The sequence below is a fragment of the Pieris brassicae genome, chromosome 9 (assembly GCF_905147105.1).
Source record: "Pieris brassicae chromosome 9, ilPieBrab1.1, whole genome shotgun sequence".
NCBI classification, from domain to species: domain Eukaryota; kingdom Metazoa; phylum Arthropoda; class Insecta; order Lepidoptera; family Pieridae; genus Pieris; species Pieris brassicae.
In genome coordinates, this window is record NC_059673.1 from 9,455,995 (window position 1) to 9,477,394 (window position 21,400).

At 37.7% G+C, this 21,400-nt stretch overlaps 2 protein-coding genes across 4 annotated transcripts in view; both read left to right on the forward strand.

Annotated features, from left to right (window-relative positions):
* LOC123714657 (zwei Ig domain protein zig-8-like) overlaps positions 1-13,426 on the forward strand; it is a 157,764-nt gene extending 144,338 nt beyond the window's left edge. For 2 of the 3 annotated variants that reach the window (XM_045669017.1, XM_045669018.1), the window contains 3 exons: positions 10,056-10,198; positions 10,705-10,876; positions 11,557-13,426. In XM_045669017.1, coding sequence (XP_045524973.1) covers positions 10,056-10,198; positions 10,705-10,876; positions 11,557-11,681 — 440 coding nt within the window. In that variant the 3' untranslated portion in view covers positions 11,682-13,426. The remainder of the gene's footprint in view (positions 1-10,055; positions 10,199-10,704; positions 10,877-11,556) is intronic. The other variant, XM_045669019.1, reaches the window with a different exon arrangement.
* Positions 13,427-18,115: 4,689 nt separating this feature from the next.
* On the forward strand, positions 18,116-20,915 carry LOC123714148 (integrator complex subunit 9). The gene is made up of 5 exons (XM_045668312.1): positions 18,116-18,387; positions 18,458-18,649; positions 19,015-19,217; positions 19,287-20,155; positions 20,227-20,915. The coding sequence occupies exons 1-5, from the start codon at positions 18,379-18,381 to the stop codon at positions 20,880-20,882; spliced, it is 1,929 nt and encodes a 642-aa protein (XP_045524268.1). The 5' UTR covers positions 18,116-18,378; the 3' UTR covers positions 20,883-20,915.
* Positions 20,916-21,400: the final 485 nt, after the last annotated feature.

The following is a 21,400-nucleotide window of genomic DNA, read 5'->3' on the forward strand; positions in this document are numbered from 1 at the left end:
CTACCCTAAAGATGTTATCAATATCAGGAAAGAGCTAAAAGTCAAACAGCAGGAAGAAATAAAAAAAAATATTGCGTACATCCGATACGATAAGCTGGTGATGAAAGACAAAACTCAAGGCAACAAATGTTGGAGGAGGCTTTTTCAGACTAGCAAATAGATCTGCAGAAATAAAGCAAGCTTCAAATATTAGAAGAGTCTTTTTTAACCTTCTAATATCAAGATTAATATAATGATCTATGTTTATGTCGATCTGTATAAAAGGCTATATTATTATTATATATATGTGTGTGTATATTATTATTATATAATTATATACGGTACCCTAAAGAAGATCGCTGACGTCGCGGCACGTGTATGATCAATGTGCCGGCTTCGAGGAATCATTCTGCTGTTTTAACATTCACCGCATTTTATAAATTATAATTCAATAAAATATGTTAGCATTATATTCGTATCTAGCATCGATAACGGATGTAGTTTTTGTAACCTAATTATAAGTTAATTAATAAAGTAGTTATATAATTATTGGTTTTTTTTGGGAGTCCGGGCTGTCGAATTCGTAATTGGCGCAGTCGGTAGGATAGTTTCGGGGCTACTACGATCGTTATAAAGAAGATCCGGGGTCTAGATTCGACACCGCGCGCGGTCGTTCTAGCTGTCGCTCTCAAGCGTTCACCGAAGCATCAAAGATCTCTAAGAAGCAGCCGGGGCGTACTCAAACTTCAGTGCAACTCAAAGAAAACCAGGGAAGTCGACGAGTTATGTGAGTACATTGAATTATTTTTCCATCAGTGTTGCTTTCTCCTCGTCACAATTTTCCATCCTATGAAAAATAGTCTTGTGTCCTCCAGGCATAAAATTCGTAGGGGTAGTTTAGTAGACTTGAATCGTCAATTAAGTGAAGACTTGAATCGTCAATTAAGTGAAGGCTCGAATCGCCCTTCAGTAGGTTTAAATAGTTTTCCTGAGAGCTTGAATTGCCCTCAAAGTTTAAAGTTAAATTTAAGTAATTTAAAATATAAAATGGATCCTGATACAGTGTATAAGGCCCTTCGCCCAGTTCCTGAATTTGATGGGAACCCACATATTCTTCCTAGATTTATTAGAATTTGTGATCAGATCGTAATTCAATGCGTGAAAGATGAGTTAGGATATGAATTATCGAATTTATGTGTTATCAATGGCATCTTAAACAAAATTACTGGTCCAGCAGCTCGTACAATAAACTCAAACGGAATTCCTAAAAATTGGTTAGGAATTAGGAATACATTAATTAATAATTTTTCTGACCAAAGGGATGAGACCGCTCTTTACAATGACTCAGCATTAGCGACACAATCTAGCGAGACTCCGCAGGAATTTTATGACAAATGCCAAAATCTTTTTAGCACTATAATGTCTTATGTATCGTTACACGAGACATTAGAGACAACTATAGAAGCTAAAAGAGTTTTATATCGTAAGTTAACTTTACAAGCATTTGTAAGAGGTTTAAAAGATCCTCTCGGGTCCCGTATAAGATGTATGAGACCTGAAACAGTTGAGAAGGCTTTGGAATTTGTTCAAGATGAACTTAATGTCATGTATTTGCAACAGCGAAATAATTTAGCAACAGATCTAAGAAAACCATCATCATCATTGACACCACACAACTCACACCAACAACTTACACAGCCTAGATTTCCTCCTATAAATAATAATTTTAATCCTTCTAAATTTTTACCAGGACCAGGTTGGCAAAAACCTAATTTTAATCCTCAATTTAATAATCATCAGCGCATGCCTATGCATCCAACACGTACTCAGCAAATTTTCCGAGCACCGTTGCCTAACCATAACAGTGGTTTTAGGATACCTTACAGATATCCTTCACAAAATAATTCTGGCCCTAAGCCTATGAGTGGGGTGAGTCATTTTGTGACAAAACCATTACCACCTAAAATTCCTGGTCATGATTGGCAGAAATTTGGCAATCCTCCTCCATCGAATTACTTTAAGTCCAGAGAAATTAATTTTAATGAATTTTATGATTATGATGACTATGAATACGATAATAATTATGTTGACTATAATTATTGTAACACTGATTATGACTATAATGACTATAATGACCAATACGTTAATTGTGACTATGACTATAATGAGTACTATGAACTTCGAGACTTACCACCAGTAGAGGATGTTCGCTATGATATACCTAGTACTAGTAAAACCAGTAGAGATATTCAACCGAAACATTCCAATGGTAAAAAAGGTCAGGATTTTCAACAGAGCCAACAAAAATCCGCACCAGAATAGAGTTAAATATACAGTCAAAAAAAGAATTACCTTACATTAAAATTAATAATCCACCATTAAAATTTCTTATTGATACAGGAGCAAATCAATCATTTATAAGCCCTGAAGCAGTGGATAAGTATTTTCATAATATTCCGAAAACTTATAATCCTTTTGAAGTAACTAATTCTAGAGTAACAAGCATTCATGAACATTCAATATCTATTCCTAGTTTTTCTGAATTTAATGATTGTAAAAATATTAAACTATTTATCTATAAATTTCATAATTATTTTGATGGTTTAATAGGGTTAAATTTGTTAGAAAATTGTAGAATTGATTTCAGAGATGATGTATTAATTACTGAGAATACAAAAATTCCTTTATTACGTTATCAATGTAAGAAATACAAAGATCAAATAATACCAGCAAAATCATCTCGTTTAGTTGGTATTCCGATACATAATGACGATGGTGACGTATTTATACCAGAACAATTAATAAGTAATTGTCCATGTAAATCCATGAATGTATTACTAATGTGACTGATCAGACTGGTATAGTAGAAGTCGAAAACATGACGGACGGAGACACAGTTATTCCAATTGACAGACCATTACAACTTGACTTATTTAACTTTGAAAGTTCTTACAGTGAACCAGACTCAGACAGAGTAAACCAAGTTTTAGACAGACTTAGAACTGACTATTTGAATAGCGAAGAACGAGTAAATTTAGAAACTCTTTGCAAGCGCTACGCTGACATATTTTACATTGAAGGTGAACCACTAACTTTCACTAATAAAATCAAACATAGCATTAGGACTTATGACGAAATCCCAGTATACACCAAAAGTTATCGATATCCTTTTGTACACCGTCAAGAAGTTAGGGAACAGATAGGTAAAATGCTTGAACAAGGTATCATACGACCCTCTGACTCTGCTTGGAGCTCACCCATTTGGGTAGTCCCAAAGAAAGCTGATGCTTCTGGTAGACAGAAATGGCGACTTGTAGTGGACTTTAGAAAGTTAAATGACAAGACTATTGACGATAAATACCCAATACCAAATATCACGGACGTTTTAGATAAATTAGGTAGATGTCAGTATTTCACGACTCTTGACCTTGCATCTGGCTTTTACCAAGTCGAAATAAATCCCGAAGACATATCGAAGACCGCATTTAACGTAGAACACGGTCATTTTGAATTTCTACGTATGCCAATGGGACTTAAGAATTCACCTTCGACATTTCAGCGTGTAATGGATAACATCCTTAAGGGTTTACAAAATGAGATATGTCTAGTGTATCTTGATGACATCATAGTCTTTAGTACATCTTTGCAAGAACACATAATTAATTTAGAAATAGTATTTGATAGATTGAGAGACTCCAATTTCAAGATCCAGATGGACAAATCTGAATTTTTGAAACTTGAAACAGCTTACCTTGGTCATATTATCAGTAATGAAAGTATTAAACCGAATCCTGATAAAATTAGAGCCATAGAAAAGTATCCTTTACCTAAAACAACAAAAGAAATTAAACAATTTTTAGGACTATTAGGTTATTATAGGAAATTCATACCTGATTTTGCACGACTGACGAAACCAATGACAAAATGTCTTAAAAAGACTAACAAAATAACTTTAGATTCTGAATATATAAAATGTTTTGAGAAATGCAAATCCTTATTAACTAACGATCCTATACTACAATATCCTGACTTCAATAAAGAGTTCATTGTGACAACAGACGCCTCCAACGTAGCTTTAGGAGCAGTACTCTCACAAGGCACAGTAGGCTATGACAAACCGATCTGCTATGCTTCTAGAACATTAAGTGATAGTGAATCAAATTACAGTACAATTGAGAAAGAACTTTTGGCAATAGTATGGGCAACTAAGTATTTTAGACCCTATTTGTTTGGTAGGAAATTCAAAATTATAACTGACCATAAACCACTCCAGTGGATTATGAATTTGAAGGAAACGAACTCGAGACTGACACGATGGCGACTAAAATTGAGTGAATTTGACTATACTGTGATTTATAAAAAAGGAAAGTTTAATACTAACGCTGACGCTTTATCCCGTGTACAAATTAATAATGAGGAAATAGAATCACTTCTCAAAGAATGTGGTATAGATGTGTCTGTAAGACCTGAACCACCAGGATCTACTACTGCAACAGCACATACATCCGCTGAAAATCCTATTCTTGAAATACCCATCACAGATGAACCTCTGAACAAATTCCATAGACAGGTTTGCTTGACTATAGTAGGTGACATTAAAAGAAGACCGCATGTAACTAAACCTTTTGATACTCACACACGTACACATATACAAGTTTCAGAATCTTCATTAGAACAAGACGTTATAAATGCAGTAAAAGAATTCATCAATCCTAAAATAAAGACTGCCATTAAAATAACTCCACCATTAGGTATGTATTCGATAATTCCAATTTTACAAAATAACTTTAAATGTAATTCTATGCATCTGGTTTTAGTAAAAACCGAGCTAGAAGATGTTAAGGAGTACTTACGGCAGCAAGAAATAATTAAACACTATCATGAAGGAAAAACTAACCATAGAGGCATCAATGAATGTTATTTAGCCTTGTCACGTCGTTATTACTGGCCTAAAATGAGGGAAGAAATTACTAAATACATAAATGAATGTACACCTTCGTATCCTTCACCTGAAAAATAAAGACGAGCCTGCAATAAATCAAATACCTTATGCAATCCTAGCTTATAACAGTTCAGTACATAGTTTCACCAAATGTAGACCACACGATATCATTAGAGGTCATTTTGATCCTAGAGACCCTTTAGATCTTAATTTAGCCGAACACCTTATGCAACAGTACATTATAACGCATAGAGACCAAATGAAGACAGTATATGAAATAATTAGTGAAGCTACAAATATTGACCGTACGAATTTAATGACTAATAGAAATAAAAATCGCGAGCCAGAAACTGAATATGTACCCGATCAGCAAGTTTTTATTAAGAACCCCCTAGCTAGTAGACAGAAATTAGCACCGCGATACACTCACGACACAGTCCTTGCAGACCTTCCCATACACATTTACACTTCAAAGAAAAAGGGACCTGTTGCTAAATGTCGTTTGAAACGAGTACCAAAGTCATCGAAATTGTTACAGGTACCGACTAATACTGATACTGACAATGACGAAGGCAGCAGACATAAAACTTGAGACTCTTGACAATGGACCTGGACTTTTACCTTTTAAACTTGGTCAAGCTAAGTTAATATCCCATTATCATACCTTTATACAATATTTAGAACTTTCGGAACTAGAAAATCGTATTAATTCTATAAATAAGCAGTTAGACTATTTTAAAATTCAACTAGACAATACTACTTTGCCTATATATGAAATTCAGATTGATTATCTTTATACTAAAAAAAAAAAATTGTCAAAAATAGATTCTCAATTAAATACTTTGGAACCTTCTAGGGTAAAAAGAGGACTTATTAATGGTTTAGGATCACTAATTAAAGGTCTTACAGGAAACTTGGATCATGCAGATGCTGAAAGATTTAATAAAGCTATACAATTAGAAGACAAGAATGTGAGAATACTGAGAATGTGAGAGAAAGAATACAAATAGTTAGAAGCAAATGAAAATAAATTAGTTTCGGAGTTAAATAACCATATCAGTATTAATAAAAAATTGGACGAGCCAATATTCGCAACTTATTAGCAATTTAGCTGAAAACCAAATTAAAATTAATGAAACATTGCGATTAGTTGTGGATAAGCATTATTTTTTGGAAGCTAAGTTTGCTAAATTCGCTCAATTATTAGATATTATTACTGAAAATACAGATGATTTATATTTAGAGTTAATCAGAATAGAGAATATCTTAGGATTTATACGTGCAGCGAGCACGCATCATAGTATGATAAGAATAGATAACTTAGAATATATGATTAGTAGATTAAGAGAAATATATAGTAACAATGAAATTTTAGATATTGATTTGAGAGAATATTATAATCTTATAAAACCAGGTAGTTATTTTATAGGTAAGAGAATTGTTATAATTTTTAGAATTCCTATAATATCTAAAGATAGTTACGACTTATTTAGGCTTTCCATTGTTCCTAATAAATTCCACCAGACCTTTATACCTATACATCCTTTCATAGCAACCAACGGGAAATTTTTCATGTACTTGCAAACCGAATGCCCGAAGATTGGCGAATACCTTCTCTGTGAGGAAAGTTCAAATTATTATCAGCCACGAGAGCACGCAGATTGTATCCAGAGTATCATCATTCATCAATCTTTAGATAAATCATGTAGCCCCACTGAAGTCTCCATCACAAGACAAGCTATGGAACAACTAGATGATAGACACTATACTATTGTCTTCCCAAAGCCTACGAAAGTCGAACTTCGATGTGAACGGCGCGAATATGTATCTTTATCTGGCAGCTACCTAGCAACCATTCCCCATGAATGTTCACTACGAACAGATATCTTTAAGATAACCAATAGTGAAGATGAAGTCAAGGGACAGCCGCTGAAGATTACCGAGATACAAAGTAATTTCACTGAAATTCAAAATGATGAGATTCCACATATTACTCTAAATTCTTTAAATCTCGATAAATTACATCACCTGGAAAATAGAATTATGCTACAGAATCCCATACGTCTTGCCCGCTTTGATTCTTCACTATACCATACAACGTTGCCTCTCTATGCACTTGTATCTGGTATAGTTATAATTTTCCTTGTCTATATTCTCCGACGATACCTACGAAAGAACCTTACTACACCAGATGGAGAACCAAGAAGCAACCCTATATATGCTGTTCCTGATTGTTCTGAAAACCCTGGAGTACCAGCAACTTTTTCCCTCAAAGTGCTCAAATAGTTGCTGTTCTGAGGATGGAGGAATTACATACGGTACCCTAAAGAAGATCGCTGACGTCGCGGCACGTGTATGATCAATGTGCCGGCTTCGAGGAATCATTCTGCTGTTTCAACATTCACCGCATTTTATAAATTATAATTCAATAAAATATGTTAGCATTATATTCGTATCTAGCATCGATAACGGATGTAGTTTTTGTAACCTAATTATAAGTTAATTAATAAAGTAGTTATATAATTATTGGTTTTTTTTGGGAGTCCGGGCTGTCGAATTCGTAATTAACAACAAAGTGTGTTTATGTTTGTATTCTATCTATTGAACAATAAAGAAAGTTGTGATTGATAAATGAACAGACATTCATCACAATTAGTTAGTTGTCAGTGAGTAGCCGCGAAAATAATTATTTTATAAAAACAGCACGAAATATATAATATTTTGCTAAATTTCTTACTTCTTCTTTTCTTTCGAATTCGATTGACAAGGAGTGTTAGGTTTAACACTAGGCAAAACATCACATTTAGGTTATTTAAAATTACATTTATTTGTATATTCAAGATGAGATATTGTATAGTCTAGAAGACACAAATAAATGCCATTTTAATCAGTAATTTTCCCTTAATCTGATAAACATATGATTGATTTGTGTGTTATTGATAAAAGAATATATTTTCATTTACTGTAGTAATTATATTACAGGGACTTATCTACCACAAGTACCTACTTACGGACGTATCTATATCGGTAGTATTAGCATCAGCAATATAGAAAAATACAAAATTAAATGACGACTTCATAAAAGCCTAACCTCTATTTTTAGGTGCTATAAGTCCAAGAAGCAGTTTTAATGCGGAAGAGAACATCGTAGGAAACAATTGAAAGTTGCAGTGTTTTTGTTGGGCTTTGTCGACGCAGGATAGTAAAAAATGAAAGGACAAAGTTTGGGTGTTATTGAAAACGAAAGAAATTATGGGTCTCGGCTGCGGTTCAAACTTAAGTATTCCATTTCGCCTGATGGAATTTTATGTTAGGCGAAGCGCCACTCTTCTGTGATTTTTTTGCGATAACACGCTCCAACGAACTGATACAAAATACAAAGTACTAGAATTAAGCACATATCGATCTAACGTTAAATTATTAATTTAAGTACTTTTAGAATACGCAATTTCTTTTAGAAAATCCGTTACACCTTAAAAACGTCTACACCTTAATTAGACGATAGTTAAGCTCTAGCTTCTCATTCAGTAAAACAGTATTGGCTCCACCTTTAGATGTTCTCTCTGGTAGCTCTATTTCATTCATCTGTTTTCCTGCCCTCATTATTCATCCAACCTAGATTGAGAAAGGACTAATTTACTAATTAAATTTTTTAGACGCAACCATTAAAATTATATGTAATAAGTTACTTTTATTTGCAAAAAATACGGGAATCTTTGATACATATGAATTGATTCTGTTCGTAGCGAACGTAAGCAGTTTTAGTTATTGATTTCAAGTTTCATATTGCCTTAATTGTACATGTATGTAAATGTTTATATATTACAAAATTGAACTAATTTGATTTGATTATAAAGACAAGTAGTAGGTCATAATAATCAAGTATCTTTACGCTTGTTATTAATGGTAATCTCTATTACCGTTGATATTTGAAATCAGAGACAAAAGCTTGGCGCTGTGAGGAACTAATAGCAGTCGTGGCAGTCAGAGTAACAAGAAACCAAGCTCAATGGCGACTCGTGCGGTCTCAAATAATCGCGAGTGGAGCACTCAGCTGCAGCGTTGGCCAATTGGTTTAATCGCTGGCGTCTTTGTTGCAGCTGCTCGGTAGCAAAATCTGTTTCTTTGGGCTAGCCTCGGGTAGACGGTTTTACACTCCAAGATTTATTCAAGTTATTAATCCAATTAATGGATTTCAGCAAAAGAGGTACAAGTTTGCTCGTAGTAGAATCGATGACTGCACCAACAGTGAGTCTTTCACGCATTCGTCAGTTTTTAGTAGGGTGTTTGTTGATATAGGTTAAAAATGCATTACCAAATAACCGGTACAAGGACTTTGACTTACTCTAGTTCTACGATTATATCATAACGGCCCTCTTGCGGTTCCTCAATGGTATAATAATCATCGGGCTTCATTTTAGTGACTTCCAAGGAAAGATCCTTTAAGCGAAGATGCGAGAAAAGATGCTCGGTTCCTTGTTTTTTTTAAATGTTTTTTTCATAAGTTTTACCCGACCAACATTTTAACTAATCATAATGAATCAGCCATTTGTTGTTTGTAATGGTGATTTTTACTTATTATAAATATACGTAATATGCATATCTAATCTCGACTTATCATTATTTTCGAAATATCAATAAATCCTCTACTGGTACACTACTCACACAACTTGTTTGAATTGACCTTTAACCAGAGTCGTAACGACTATTAAAATATTATTTACTTAGATTATTCGGTGTTATAATGAAATATTTATAGATTCCTATTTGGAGTGTGACCTACACTAGTGATTTATTTATTATTTCCGGTGGTAATTCTGTCGCTTTTATGAAGACTGTTATCAAAATGGCATAACAATAATAATATATATTTGCATCGTTATGTTAAAATGTTAGTCGCAGTGACTCAGCATATATTCGCCATCTTTTCACAATTATCATCGTGACTTTACAGATATCATAGATTACAATACCGCGTTTATACGTGATTTGTGTAATTGAATTGTTTTATTTTGATTTTTTTTAAGTAATAAGTTACAATGACGGTGAAACAGAAGAAAAAATATTTTTTACAATATTTAATAAAATTAGAATATAAAAAACATATTAAAGTTACGCGTGATGGGTATTTCAGTGCCATCGGCGCGTATCCTGGGTGGCCCCGACCTTCATGTGGATATGGGATCCACCATCAATCTGACCTGCCTCATCCAGTTCAGCCCCGAGCCCCCTGCCTATGTGTTCTGGTACCACGAGGACGAGGTGAGCGGCCGAAAAGTAATTATTCACTTCTACTACTTTGTTATATCTTAGAAGCTTAGAGCCTGTCACACCCGCCTTGCACCGCATTTACATAATGTTTTTATAAGAAGTTCTCGATTAATGTCATTGCTCCATTATATAATGTATCTTTAATATGCACTTATGATGCGTATGCACGTATCGTCTGAAAATCGGTTAACTCAAAACCGATTTCTTAATAAATCACATCTGAAACCCTTTAAATCTAATTATCCAACTAGACAACAAAATGAAATCAACACGGGGCCATTAGCGACAGCCTTCTTTCATGAGTTGCTTCTTCGTACGGTACGGTAAGTGACGATGGCACGCGTAGGTAAACTGTTACATGTTTAATTAAAATCGTGTCAACGGTGTTTTCAAGTCTGCTTAAAATAATAATTCTCTCACGAGATTACAGTATTCTCATATTTAAAAGTGAATTGTTGTGAGTCCAAAGCGCAAGTGTAAAGCAGAGTAGTGAAGGTGGCGTGGGTGTGAAGCAGGTGATCTCGTACGATTCGGCGCGCGGCGGCGTGTCGGTGGTGACGGAGAAGGGCGCGGCCACGACGTCGTATCTGCTCGTGCAGGACGCTGCGCCTGCCGACTCCGGCCGCTACTCCTGCGCACCCTCTAACGCCGACCTAGCCTCCGTGCGAGTGCACGTGCTCAACGGTGAGAGGGATTTAGATTTATGTCTGGGCTGCACATTCTAGATTATTTTTACACTAATTCAATTTCTTCAACGTCCAAAGCGTGTCAACAGTTAGTCCAGGAATTTAGGGGTTTCACCTCGGAGCGAGATAATCAGCTATAATTAGTATTAGTATTAGCCATTATTTTGGTACCATAAACTTGTCTCAAAACCTACTTAACCGCAGATAACGCTGACTACAGATTTTACAACGTCAAAGGTAAAAAATATATTGCAAATATAACATATTAAATTTGTTTCAAACATTTTTTGATATCTTGAAACATTTTCGAGATAGAGGGCAGAACGCGCGCAGTGTTTAACTTTAGATTTAATAGTATCATTAGAGGTCAACTTGTAGTCCAGATAAAAACACGCCGTATAAATTTTATAAATTATTGATATAATAAAATTGTTATATAATTTGCATATTTTCCAACTAGTGTAATTTTAAAGGTTATTTGGGGAAATCCTTGAATTATTTTTTCATTCTAATCTTATTTGCAATAGATATCTCTCGTTCTTCGTTCTAATTTGACTAACACTCCTGTACTAAGTGTTTTAACGCTTATGTGAGTTGTTCTGGACCAGAACACTAGCATCTTAAAGGATAAATGTTGCAGTCTAGTTGTCGTGTTTAACACGCGCTGTGTGTGGACAGGGGAACGACCGGCGGCGATGCAGACGGGGTCGGCGGGTCTGTCGGACAGCTCGCGGGCTATCGCGCTGTTGCTGGCTGCCTCGCTACTGCACGCTCGTCTGCGCTCCGCACTACTCGCGAGCTGATCGCCGCCCAACCACACGCGTCTAAACTAAGGTTTTTTATGAACGGAATATAACTGCGAGTCCTCTGGATTCATATTCACCGCGCAGGCGTTCCTAGACAACGTCGCCGTGCTCGTGAAACCGATTGACGAACCGGTGCCGGCTACTCTTGTACAGAAAATCTTATTTCTTAATTAAATAACTTACGAATAAAGGATAAATGTGTAATTAAAACTCAAAGAATCGTTACGTATAATTGTTATAAAGTAAGTGAAATGGAACGTCTCACAATTAGATTTTTGTAAATTTTCGCTCGAATTAGCAGTTGTAAATAGAGCACCTACGTACGGTGCGGTAAGGGCGGTTTAACAGCGAGTGTCGCGGCAGAAGGTGTGCCACAAACGAGTAAGTGCCCGTCAGTTCTAGTATCAGTCCTACTCTTACAACTCCTCTGGTTCTGGTATCCCGTGAGTCGAACGAAAAGTATCGAATTTTGTCTTAAAGACACACAACTCGATCGTCGTTTTCCGAGTTAAACTATTCACTGTATATAATCTTATTTTAAATATCATTTTTATCCGGGAATGTCATAACTACTTTAGAGTCCAGGATACGATGACCAGTCGTAGGACCAAATTAAATATACATTTGTCAGTGTAACATTGTAATTTTTAAGATTGATTATGCCTTTATTATTGAATTATCTTGTTGAAAGACTATTGTAAAATATGTATTGTATACTCTGTAGTATTCCAAATTAATTAATAAAAATGGTTTACTCATAAGTATTCGTAAATTTAAAAAAAGTGTGTGTAATATTTTTATGCCGTGCCACACTAGAAATCACCTTAAAAAATAATTGTTATATCAAAGATTATAGAGGGACAGATTGTGAGTAAATCGTTATCTTTTGCTGTTCGTGTAAATAATTATTTGAAAAGTACCACTAATTGTTATTGTAATCTACGAGAGAGGCTTGAGTATAGGTACTTGTTTGGACTTTGGAACAGTAACAACATAATACTTAATAGTTCTGGCAGTCACACTTGTTTCATTGTTATTCTTTTCAGATGTAATTAATAAAGTCTGTAAATTATTGTAGTGTAATTTAATTATCTATGTTGAATGATTTCGTGTTCAAGGAATTGAAATCTTAGTGAGATGATAATTAATTTGGTAATTACTTCAATCTAAATTGTTTAAAGAATCCGCTAGATTGAAGAAATTTATTTCAAAAATAAAGATTTTTGAGATAAATTTCTGAATACAGTAAAACAACTATATTTATAAATATAGCGAATTTATTTTAATATCTAACAGAAGATTGAGGAAATACTGGTTATTTCTCAACTTCTCCTGACGTCAACCTATTTATTTATAACGAAGTTTGATGAACTAGGAATATATTGATTGTAAATCAAACTTCTGTCACAATATTACACTTAGATACTATTTAATCAATAATAAATAGAGTGGTGACAGAGACAAATAGTAAAATTTCTCTTCCTACACCCCACGCCCTAAAGGAATGTTTGAAAGGTCTGTCTGGAAGAGGCCGTGGTAACTGGCGAAGCGCCCACCGCACAAAACAGTACGGTACTAGATAACAGACGATACATTGTAAATGTTGGTTGCGTTGACGTCTGTTTAGAGTACGTGTAAATATAACAAAAAAATAGTCAAGGTTTTACAATAAATTCGATTTAAGTAGACACTTTTAAATATTATGTACTATAAGAAGACTATGTAAACAAAACTATATGTATACATAAATCATATAAGTTTGTTTTCAAATAAAATATTTAATATTGAAATTATTTCATTTCAACTTTAAACTAATTATTTTGGTTTTAACTAAAACACATTTATTTTCATTTAGGATTTGCCGAATTTTGATTTGTTGCTCATATTTAATATAAAGATATTTCTTTTCACTCTCATAGTCGGTCTTTGTCACGATTAAAGTTGTAGACTGACACGTTTACTATACTAGTACCTAAGACACGTGTATAAATTTAACAGCTGTACAATTAGTTTGTGACATATACGTAGTATTTTGAGTGAAGGAATTTTTGTTTGTTTAAAAAATGGATAAAATAAATTTCGTGTGTTAATATAGCATCGCATTTTGGCGTTATACTATTAAAATCAAGGCTTGGCTTGATAAATATTATTCAGACTCTGCACCAGAAAAATAAACCGCTGTGAAGTGGTTTGCTAAGTTTAAACGGAGGACGTTGCACGGAGGTGACGCCCCAAAAAGGCTGTTACCAACGAAAACATCAAAAAAGTCCACAAAATAATTTTGGACAACCGAAAACTGAAGATGATTAATTACAATTTAAATTAAATTCTGTAAAATAAGATTATTTCCTATGTTAGACTACAAACTATCCAACCCACCTAATACAAACTTACCTTTATACTATCTAACGTCAGGTATCAGACGGCAATTTTTACAATACAAAGTACATATGTGATATTCGTATCAGCTTGTTATCTGAGTATGATGTGTTAAATTGTGAGTCGAGGACGCGAGCCTCGACCTCAGTACATAACCAGTCCGCGCGTCTCACTCAGTAAGGCTTACACGCCCGGCACAAACGCACGTCTGTGATAATCAGCACAAGAACTGCATGTGAGCAGATATGAGCTCAGAAAAACAGTTTACGCGAAATGAAGTGTCTCGGAGGAATAACAAAAGTGACCTGCTGGTAATCATCGACAACCGCGTCTACGACCTGACTAAGTTCCAGGATGATCATCCGGGTGGCCACGAAGTGTTTTTGCAGGTAGCAGGACAGGAAGCCAGCGAGATGTTCCATGACGTTGGTCACAGTCTCGACGCCAAAGAGCTAATGGTGAAATACTGTTTGGGCGAGGTTGTAGCTGCTGATCGCATCGAGTCGGAGACTCCACAGCGCTCCTGGAACGAAACCGACTCGCCCACTACGCTCTCGTCTGACTCTGGATCCGCTGCCTGGCGTCTGCCCGTAGCTCTAGGCGTTCTGGCCACGCTGCTTTACTACCTCCTGTTCTAGAAAGGACTTCTATGGCACGAGTTACAGAACGTGATACGCCTAGTTAATATTGTGCGAAGTATAGTGATTTGTGTCTATGTTCTTATGATAATTTATAGCGAGCGATATGCCGAATATATTGAATATATTGAAAAGTAAGTAACGCATATCAAGACAATTCGATGCAGATGCAGCAAAGAACATTCATTCTTTGAGGATGTGTGAGAAAGAGACAGTCAAATAATTGACGAAGTCAATTCGTAATAGTCTTCGCACATTATAGCTCGTTAATTTAAAACCCAGTCATCACTCCTGAACTTCAATTTAGAGAAAACATTAACTGAAAAATAATATAAATTTAAATTAAGTTAGTATTTAATAATGTCGATCTATGGTGGCTAAATATTTCAATGGAAATTTTGTATTAAAGGTGTTTCATAAAATATTAATGTTTTGATTGTTTATCGTGCATATTACCTACCAATTTTAATATTTTAGTCTCTATACCAATTGAGAAGATCATATGTATTTACACAGTGCCACGTATTACGTCAACGTTATTTTATTTATGTAGGTTCCTGGTGTCAATTCTTCAGGAGAAATATTTATTCATTTAACCTCGTGACCAACCATAATAATGAATATTCATCATAATAATGAAAAATTATGAATAAAAGTGCAAACGTCTATCAGCAGTAGTACTATATCATATTACTATATTTTACTAAAAATACCAGCACAAACTTACATTATTGTTTTGAACCCACCTTGAATGCCCTCATAGAGAATAAAGCGTAGCTGTTTTTTATTTAAATTAAATGACCTTGAACGACTCGACAGCGTAAATAATAACATAACTGATATAAAATTTGCTACGTAATGCATTTAGGACTGCCTCTTCACACCTTGAAATTTTTATTTTAATGGACATTAAAAAATATTGCGTATATTAGTTTCATATTTATTATAGGTATTGTATTTGTAAATCTTGAGCAATCAGAGAACGCAACTTGCCTCGTGACGTGAATGTCCTATTGGACTAGTTAGCCTTCAGTGCCGAACATCCAATTAACAAATATAACTCAACAATTTTATTAAAGTTTATTTACAAATTAATAAATACTATATCACAATTAGACCATAATTCACAGTTCCATCAAAACCCACTCAAATCTAAACAAGATATTGACAAAATATTTAATATCTTATAATAAAATCTTAGAATACATATTTTGTTTAAATGGACTTCGGATCACATTTCATTTCCATAACCTCATTAGTATCCTTGTTTGCTCGTGAAATCAGTTATATTGGAAGCACGTATATTTTTATTATATTAGTTCACACAGTTGTCAAGTTTTTAGAAACGAAACTTAATTTTCCACCAATGTCCCATTTCCACATTATCTCAGAAAACATTTGCACAGAACGAGTTAAAAGAAATAAATGTAACCGAGAACAGCAACGGCTGCGAAGAGCAGCGGCGGAGCTAGTACGTCCAACGCTCCGCTCCAAGTTAACTTCGTTGTGGCGACATCAAACGCCGGAGGTGGCTTGAGTACCTCCCAACAATCTTCGGCTGCTATCTCCCCGATGCGAAAGCGCTCTCGCCAGGCACGTGCGTCTTCACTATGGCCAACCTCGTGAAAGCAGCGAGATGCGTCTTGGCCGGCATTGTTCAGTAAAACTTCGGGCCCACCAGGGTGGTCTTCCAGAAAACCGCTCACGTCATACACTACGTTATCAATGATGATTGCCGCGTTTTCTTTGCTCTCGAGCTCGCTTACCTGCTTCCGCGTGAATATTTTCGCCATGGCTGCACGTGTGAACTCGCTCGTACTTCACCTTCGAATGGTGGACGTTACCTAATCGAACTTCTGCGTCATGTTCTGACCCTCATGAATATTAAATTAAATATTCAACGTTCCTAAACATAATTGTTTGTTAGGTTTCTGATAAAATTCAAATTAATTGACCAAATGCCTACTGACAAAGAAGTTTAACAAATATGGCGCGACTCGAGTACCAATAATAATTCTACTTTAATCATGGAAATTTTTTAAACTTTTATAAGTATTTATACTCGGTACAGCATAATGTTGTAACGTGAATGTAGTAATTATTGACACACCTCGACGTTTTGTTTATTAATAACTGACTTTTAAATGTATCTAATGTGTAATTAACCATAAGAAGTATATTATTATAATAATAACATCAACTTATATAATATGCGTAAATTTCCAGACTTCGACGACTTTCTTTCCCAACTTAATTCTAATTTATTCTTTGAAACAAACCTTATAAAAATATTTTAACCTTCATATTTATTTATTTTTAAGCCTCCTACCACGCTACTACGAGTATTTAACGGTTACGTTCGCTACGCTTATCATCGCGATATAAATTTTAAGGAAAGTTTGTTTTCTCTAAGGCGAATACAAAGGCAAAACAACGCGTTGTACAAGACTTGTTAGGAGCAAACAAACAAAAATAAAAAATCTGGAGTGATCATTTTGACATACATGTTAGTAAAGTAAAAAGAAACACACACAAAACATAGTTTTTTTACTAGTTGGGGTTCCTGAATCCACTTGACTCTGCCAAAAGCATTTTAAAAAATGTCAAAAAATGCAAACAAATAAATCTATCATTGCCATTATGACGAATATTTATTTTTCATTCTTCAATATTTATTAGGAGTGTGTTGATCTGTTCTATGGAGGAGTCGTTTTGACAAAAGCCAGTCTGTTCTCTACGAGCGATCGGTTCAACTATTCTCGTAATTTTATTGAGAAGGATTTTACAAAAATCTTGTGAGGAACTGAAAGCAGAATTATGCCTCTTCAATTGCCTCATTTACTTAGGTTTCTTTTTTAACAGTGAATCAGTGAGTGAGTGAGGCCCTTGTTACAACCAACAGGAGAGTATTGACTACTTTTTCTGAATTCAATTCATTGTGCAGTTCGCATATGAAAGTTTATTTACATTTAATATATACACGTTTAAAGCACTTTTAAATGTAAAATTTTATTTCACGAAAATAATAGTTCGACATAAGTTTAAATTTACTTCTCATTGATAATTCTGCACTTGCGACTGTGCCAGTAGAAAACCGACGCAATAATAAACAAGAATTCTGACAGCTTGCTTTAACGCGGTAAAAAGTTAGTTCTAGTTTGAACGCTGTTGGCGGTTACGTAAAAGAATCACTGAATCTAGCGAATTGAGTGAAAACGGAAACGATGTTCTTTCATAATTTCCCTCTGACGAAGTTTATCAGAACGATCGATGGTAATTTGAAATTCTATGCCTACGCACGTTTCGGTAGTATATTAGTTAGGACAATGATCTCTAGGTAGCGCTAGTGCGCTACAATGTTGAGTGTTGACTATATCCTATATATAATGTACTCTGTGGCACATACGTCAAACCTCAAGGTCGATTTTGCGCCGTCTGATAGTCTGTTTCTGTTTACAAGTTACAATATTTAGAAACAAAATAAACATAGTTTTGAGTAGTGTACCTTTTTTTTAATAAATACTAAAATAAATATCATGAATGTCATCAAACGTTTAAGTGGTGAAAGAGTTTATACGAATATCAATAAATACATTTATGTTTAATGTCTATAACCTAAGGATATAAAAATCTATAGGCAAAGTATCATATTTATAGGCTATATAATAAATTGAAAGATGAAATTGGTAAGATTATTCAAATTTTATGACATGTAACAGAATTCAATAAGAAACAATAATAAAATTATCTCCGTAGTACTGTTTGAGCAGCGACGCAGCGAAACCATGTTTCGTGTTGTCTTTCAAGGAGCTGCTAATAATGTTGGACTGTGGGCTGTCGGCGCACTCAGTACTTAACTTCCTGCCTCTGCCGCCGGTACCAAGCACGCGTCTGGCATCTCTTCCAACTTACACTCCACCTCATATAAATGATCCTTTACTTGAAGGGGTAATTCTTTACTGTTAAAATTTTACTATAAGTATAGTTTAAAAACATGTATAATAACTCATTAGTCAATCAATCAGTGCTAAGAGGAGATTTTAAAATAGCTAATAACATTTTACAATTTCAGCCGTGTATACATTAAAATTATTTCATTCATTTGCAAATCTCTATTGAGATAATAGTCTCACAGCCGTGTTCCATGCTATAAATATAGGCAAAATGAATAAAGATATATATTACATTATGGCAAAATTTCAACCTATTACACTGCTAAGATTTGTACAAAGTAACTAATAAATAGTATATAATTAAAAACACTATAAGGTCTTATTAAAATATAATCTAAAAACAAATTTTAAAAAATATAGGAATTAAAGGAGTGCTGTGGACGCGTATTTGTGGACAGCGTGCCAGAATTCTGCCCCCCCTTGGACAAGGTGGTGGATTTCTCTCAATTAGATGTCATCTTAATCTCTAACTACACATGCATGATGGCTCTGCCATTCATCACTGAGGAGACGGGATTCAAAGGACAAGTGTATGCCACTGAGCCCACCTTGCAGATTGGAAGGTGACATTCAAACTAATGCATGGCTTAAGCTCCGTTCAAGACAGAATTCCTACAGATAATGTTGTGCAGGTTCTACTTGGAAGAGCTGTCAGAATGGCTTAGCGAGGGCGGCGCTACGGGCGAAGGCGGACCTGGTGCTCGGCGCTGGAAGGAGTTGGTGCACCTCCTTCCTCCGCCACTGGCGCAGGCGGTCCGACCTCGCGCCTGGCGCCGACTGTTTTCGGCGGCGGCGCTGGCGCGCTCATTGGCTCGCGTACGTGTGGTCGGTTACGACGAGCGCGTCGACCTTTACGGGGCGCTCGACGCGACCGCCGTCTCCTCCGGTTTCTGCCTTGGCTCGGCCAACTGGGTGCTGCGCTCGGCGCACGAGAAGGTCGCCTACGTGAGCGGTTCGAGTACGCTCACGACGCATCCGCGCCCAATCAACCAGGCGGCGCTGCGCGGCGCAGACCTGCTCGTGCTGGCGGCGCTCACGCAGACGCCCGCACACAACCCGGACCACATGCTCGGCGACCTGTGCGTGCACGCCGCGCTCACTCTCCGCGCAGGCGGCTCCGTGCTGCTGCCAGTGTACCCGAGTGGGGTGCTCTACGATCTGCTGGAGTGCCTGTCGGCGCACCTCGAGGGCGCCGGGCTCGGAGGCGTGCCGCTCTACGTGATCTCGCCGGTAGCCGACGCGTCGCTGGCCTACAGCAACATCCTGGCCGAGTGGGTGTCGGGCGGCAAGCAGGCACGTGTGGCTCTGCCCGAAGAGCCCTTCCCTCATGCGGCGCTCGCTCGCGCCGGCCGCCTGCGCCACGCCAAGGCGCTCCATCACCTCCCCGACTTCCGCCAGCCCTGCGTCGTCTTCGCCGGACACCCCAGCCTGCGCTTCGGCGCCGCCGTGCACCTGCTCGAGCTGTGGGCGTCGAACCCGGCGCACGCCGTTATCTTCACCGGTAGGCCCCGCTCGTCGCACGCCCCGGACCGGTCCGCCGACCGACTGTACCGCGTCCTTCCCTGTCCACAGAGCCGGACTTTCCGTACGTCGAGGCGCTGGCGCCGTTCCAGCCGCTCGCCATGAAGGCTTTCCACTGCCCGATCGACACGTCGCTCAACTACTCGCAGGCGAACAAGTTGGTCCGCGAGCTGCGGCCGCGCGAGCTCGCGCTGCCCGAGCAGTACGCGGCGGGCGGTGGGGCGGGGCGGCCACACGTCGGCGCCGACGTGCCGACGGTCGTCGTGAAGCGCGGCGCGGCCAAGGCAGCTGCGGTCCGGAGGCGGGCCGCGCGCGGTACGCTCTGCGGCGCGCTGGCGGCACGCGCCGTGCCGCGCGAGGTGGCCGGCGGCTCGGGTGGGCTGCGGGCGGCCCCGCTGGCGGCCGAGCTCAGGGTGCGCGACGCGCGAGTCGAGCTGGTGGCCCCTCCGGCCCCGGCTCGTGCGGCACCTCTGCACTGGAGCAGCCCGGACGTGGAAGCGCTGGTGCGTGCGCTGGCTCGCGAGGGTGTGGGGTCGGCGCGGGTGGAGGCGGGCGCGGAGGGCGAGGGCGGCAGCATCGTGCATCTGCCGCGTCACGACACACTCGTGCACGTCGAGCCTCACGCCACGCATGTCTTCTGCGAGGGACGTCCGGACGTGCGCCAAGCGCTACGGCGCGCGCTCGCCGCCTGCCTGCCGCACGTGTAGACTCCATTTTTCTAAATAAAACCTTACAAAATCCGAGTTTGTTTCAATAGCGCCTTTCGCTCAGAAGATAAAGTTCGATGGAAGATATTCAATCTCGCCCTTAATGTATTACAGAGTTGTTTACTTACACATACTTACTTGCACAATAGTAACCCAATTACGGGCTGAAACAGCTTGTACCTTAGGTTTCCGAAATCGTCGTAGTTACGCTGTTACTTTGAACTCAACTGTACTTGCTACAAAAAACCGAAGTGCTTTGCAGACAAGCAGCTTTATTTAGGTCGTTTAATAGGATGTTGGAAATGTATACTCGGCATCCGACAAATCTCTCGAGGAAGTCCTAGAAATACGATGGGATTTAAATTAAGCGAACCGTGAATGAGCGGGTCGCCGACTCTTCGAAAGCCTAGCTTTACGATAAAGTCAGCCCGGGAGACCTCGAAAAGTCTGTTGTGTCTCGACATATTTTAGAGGTGATTAAGCTATCGACAACTTTATGCACAACAGCTGATCCAAAA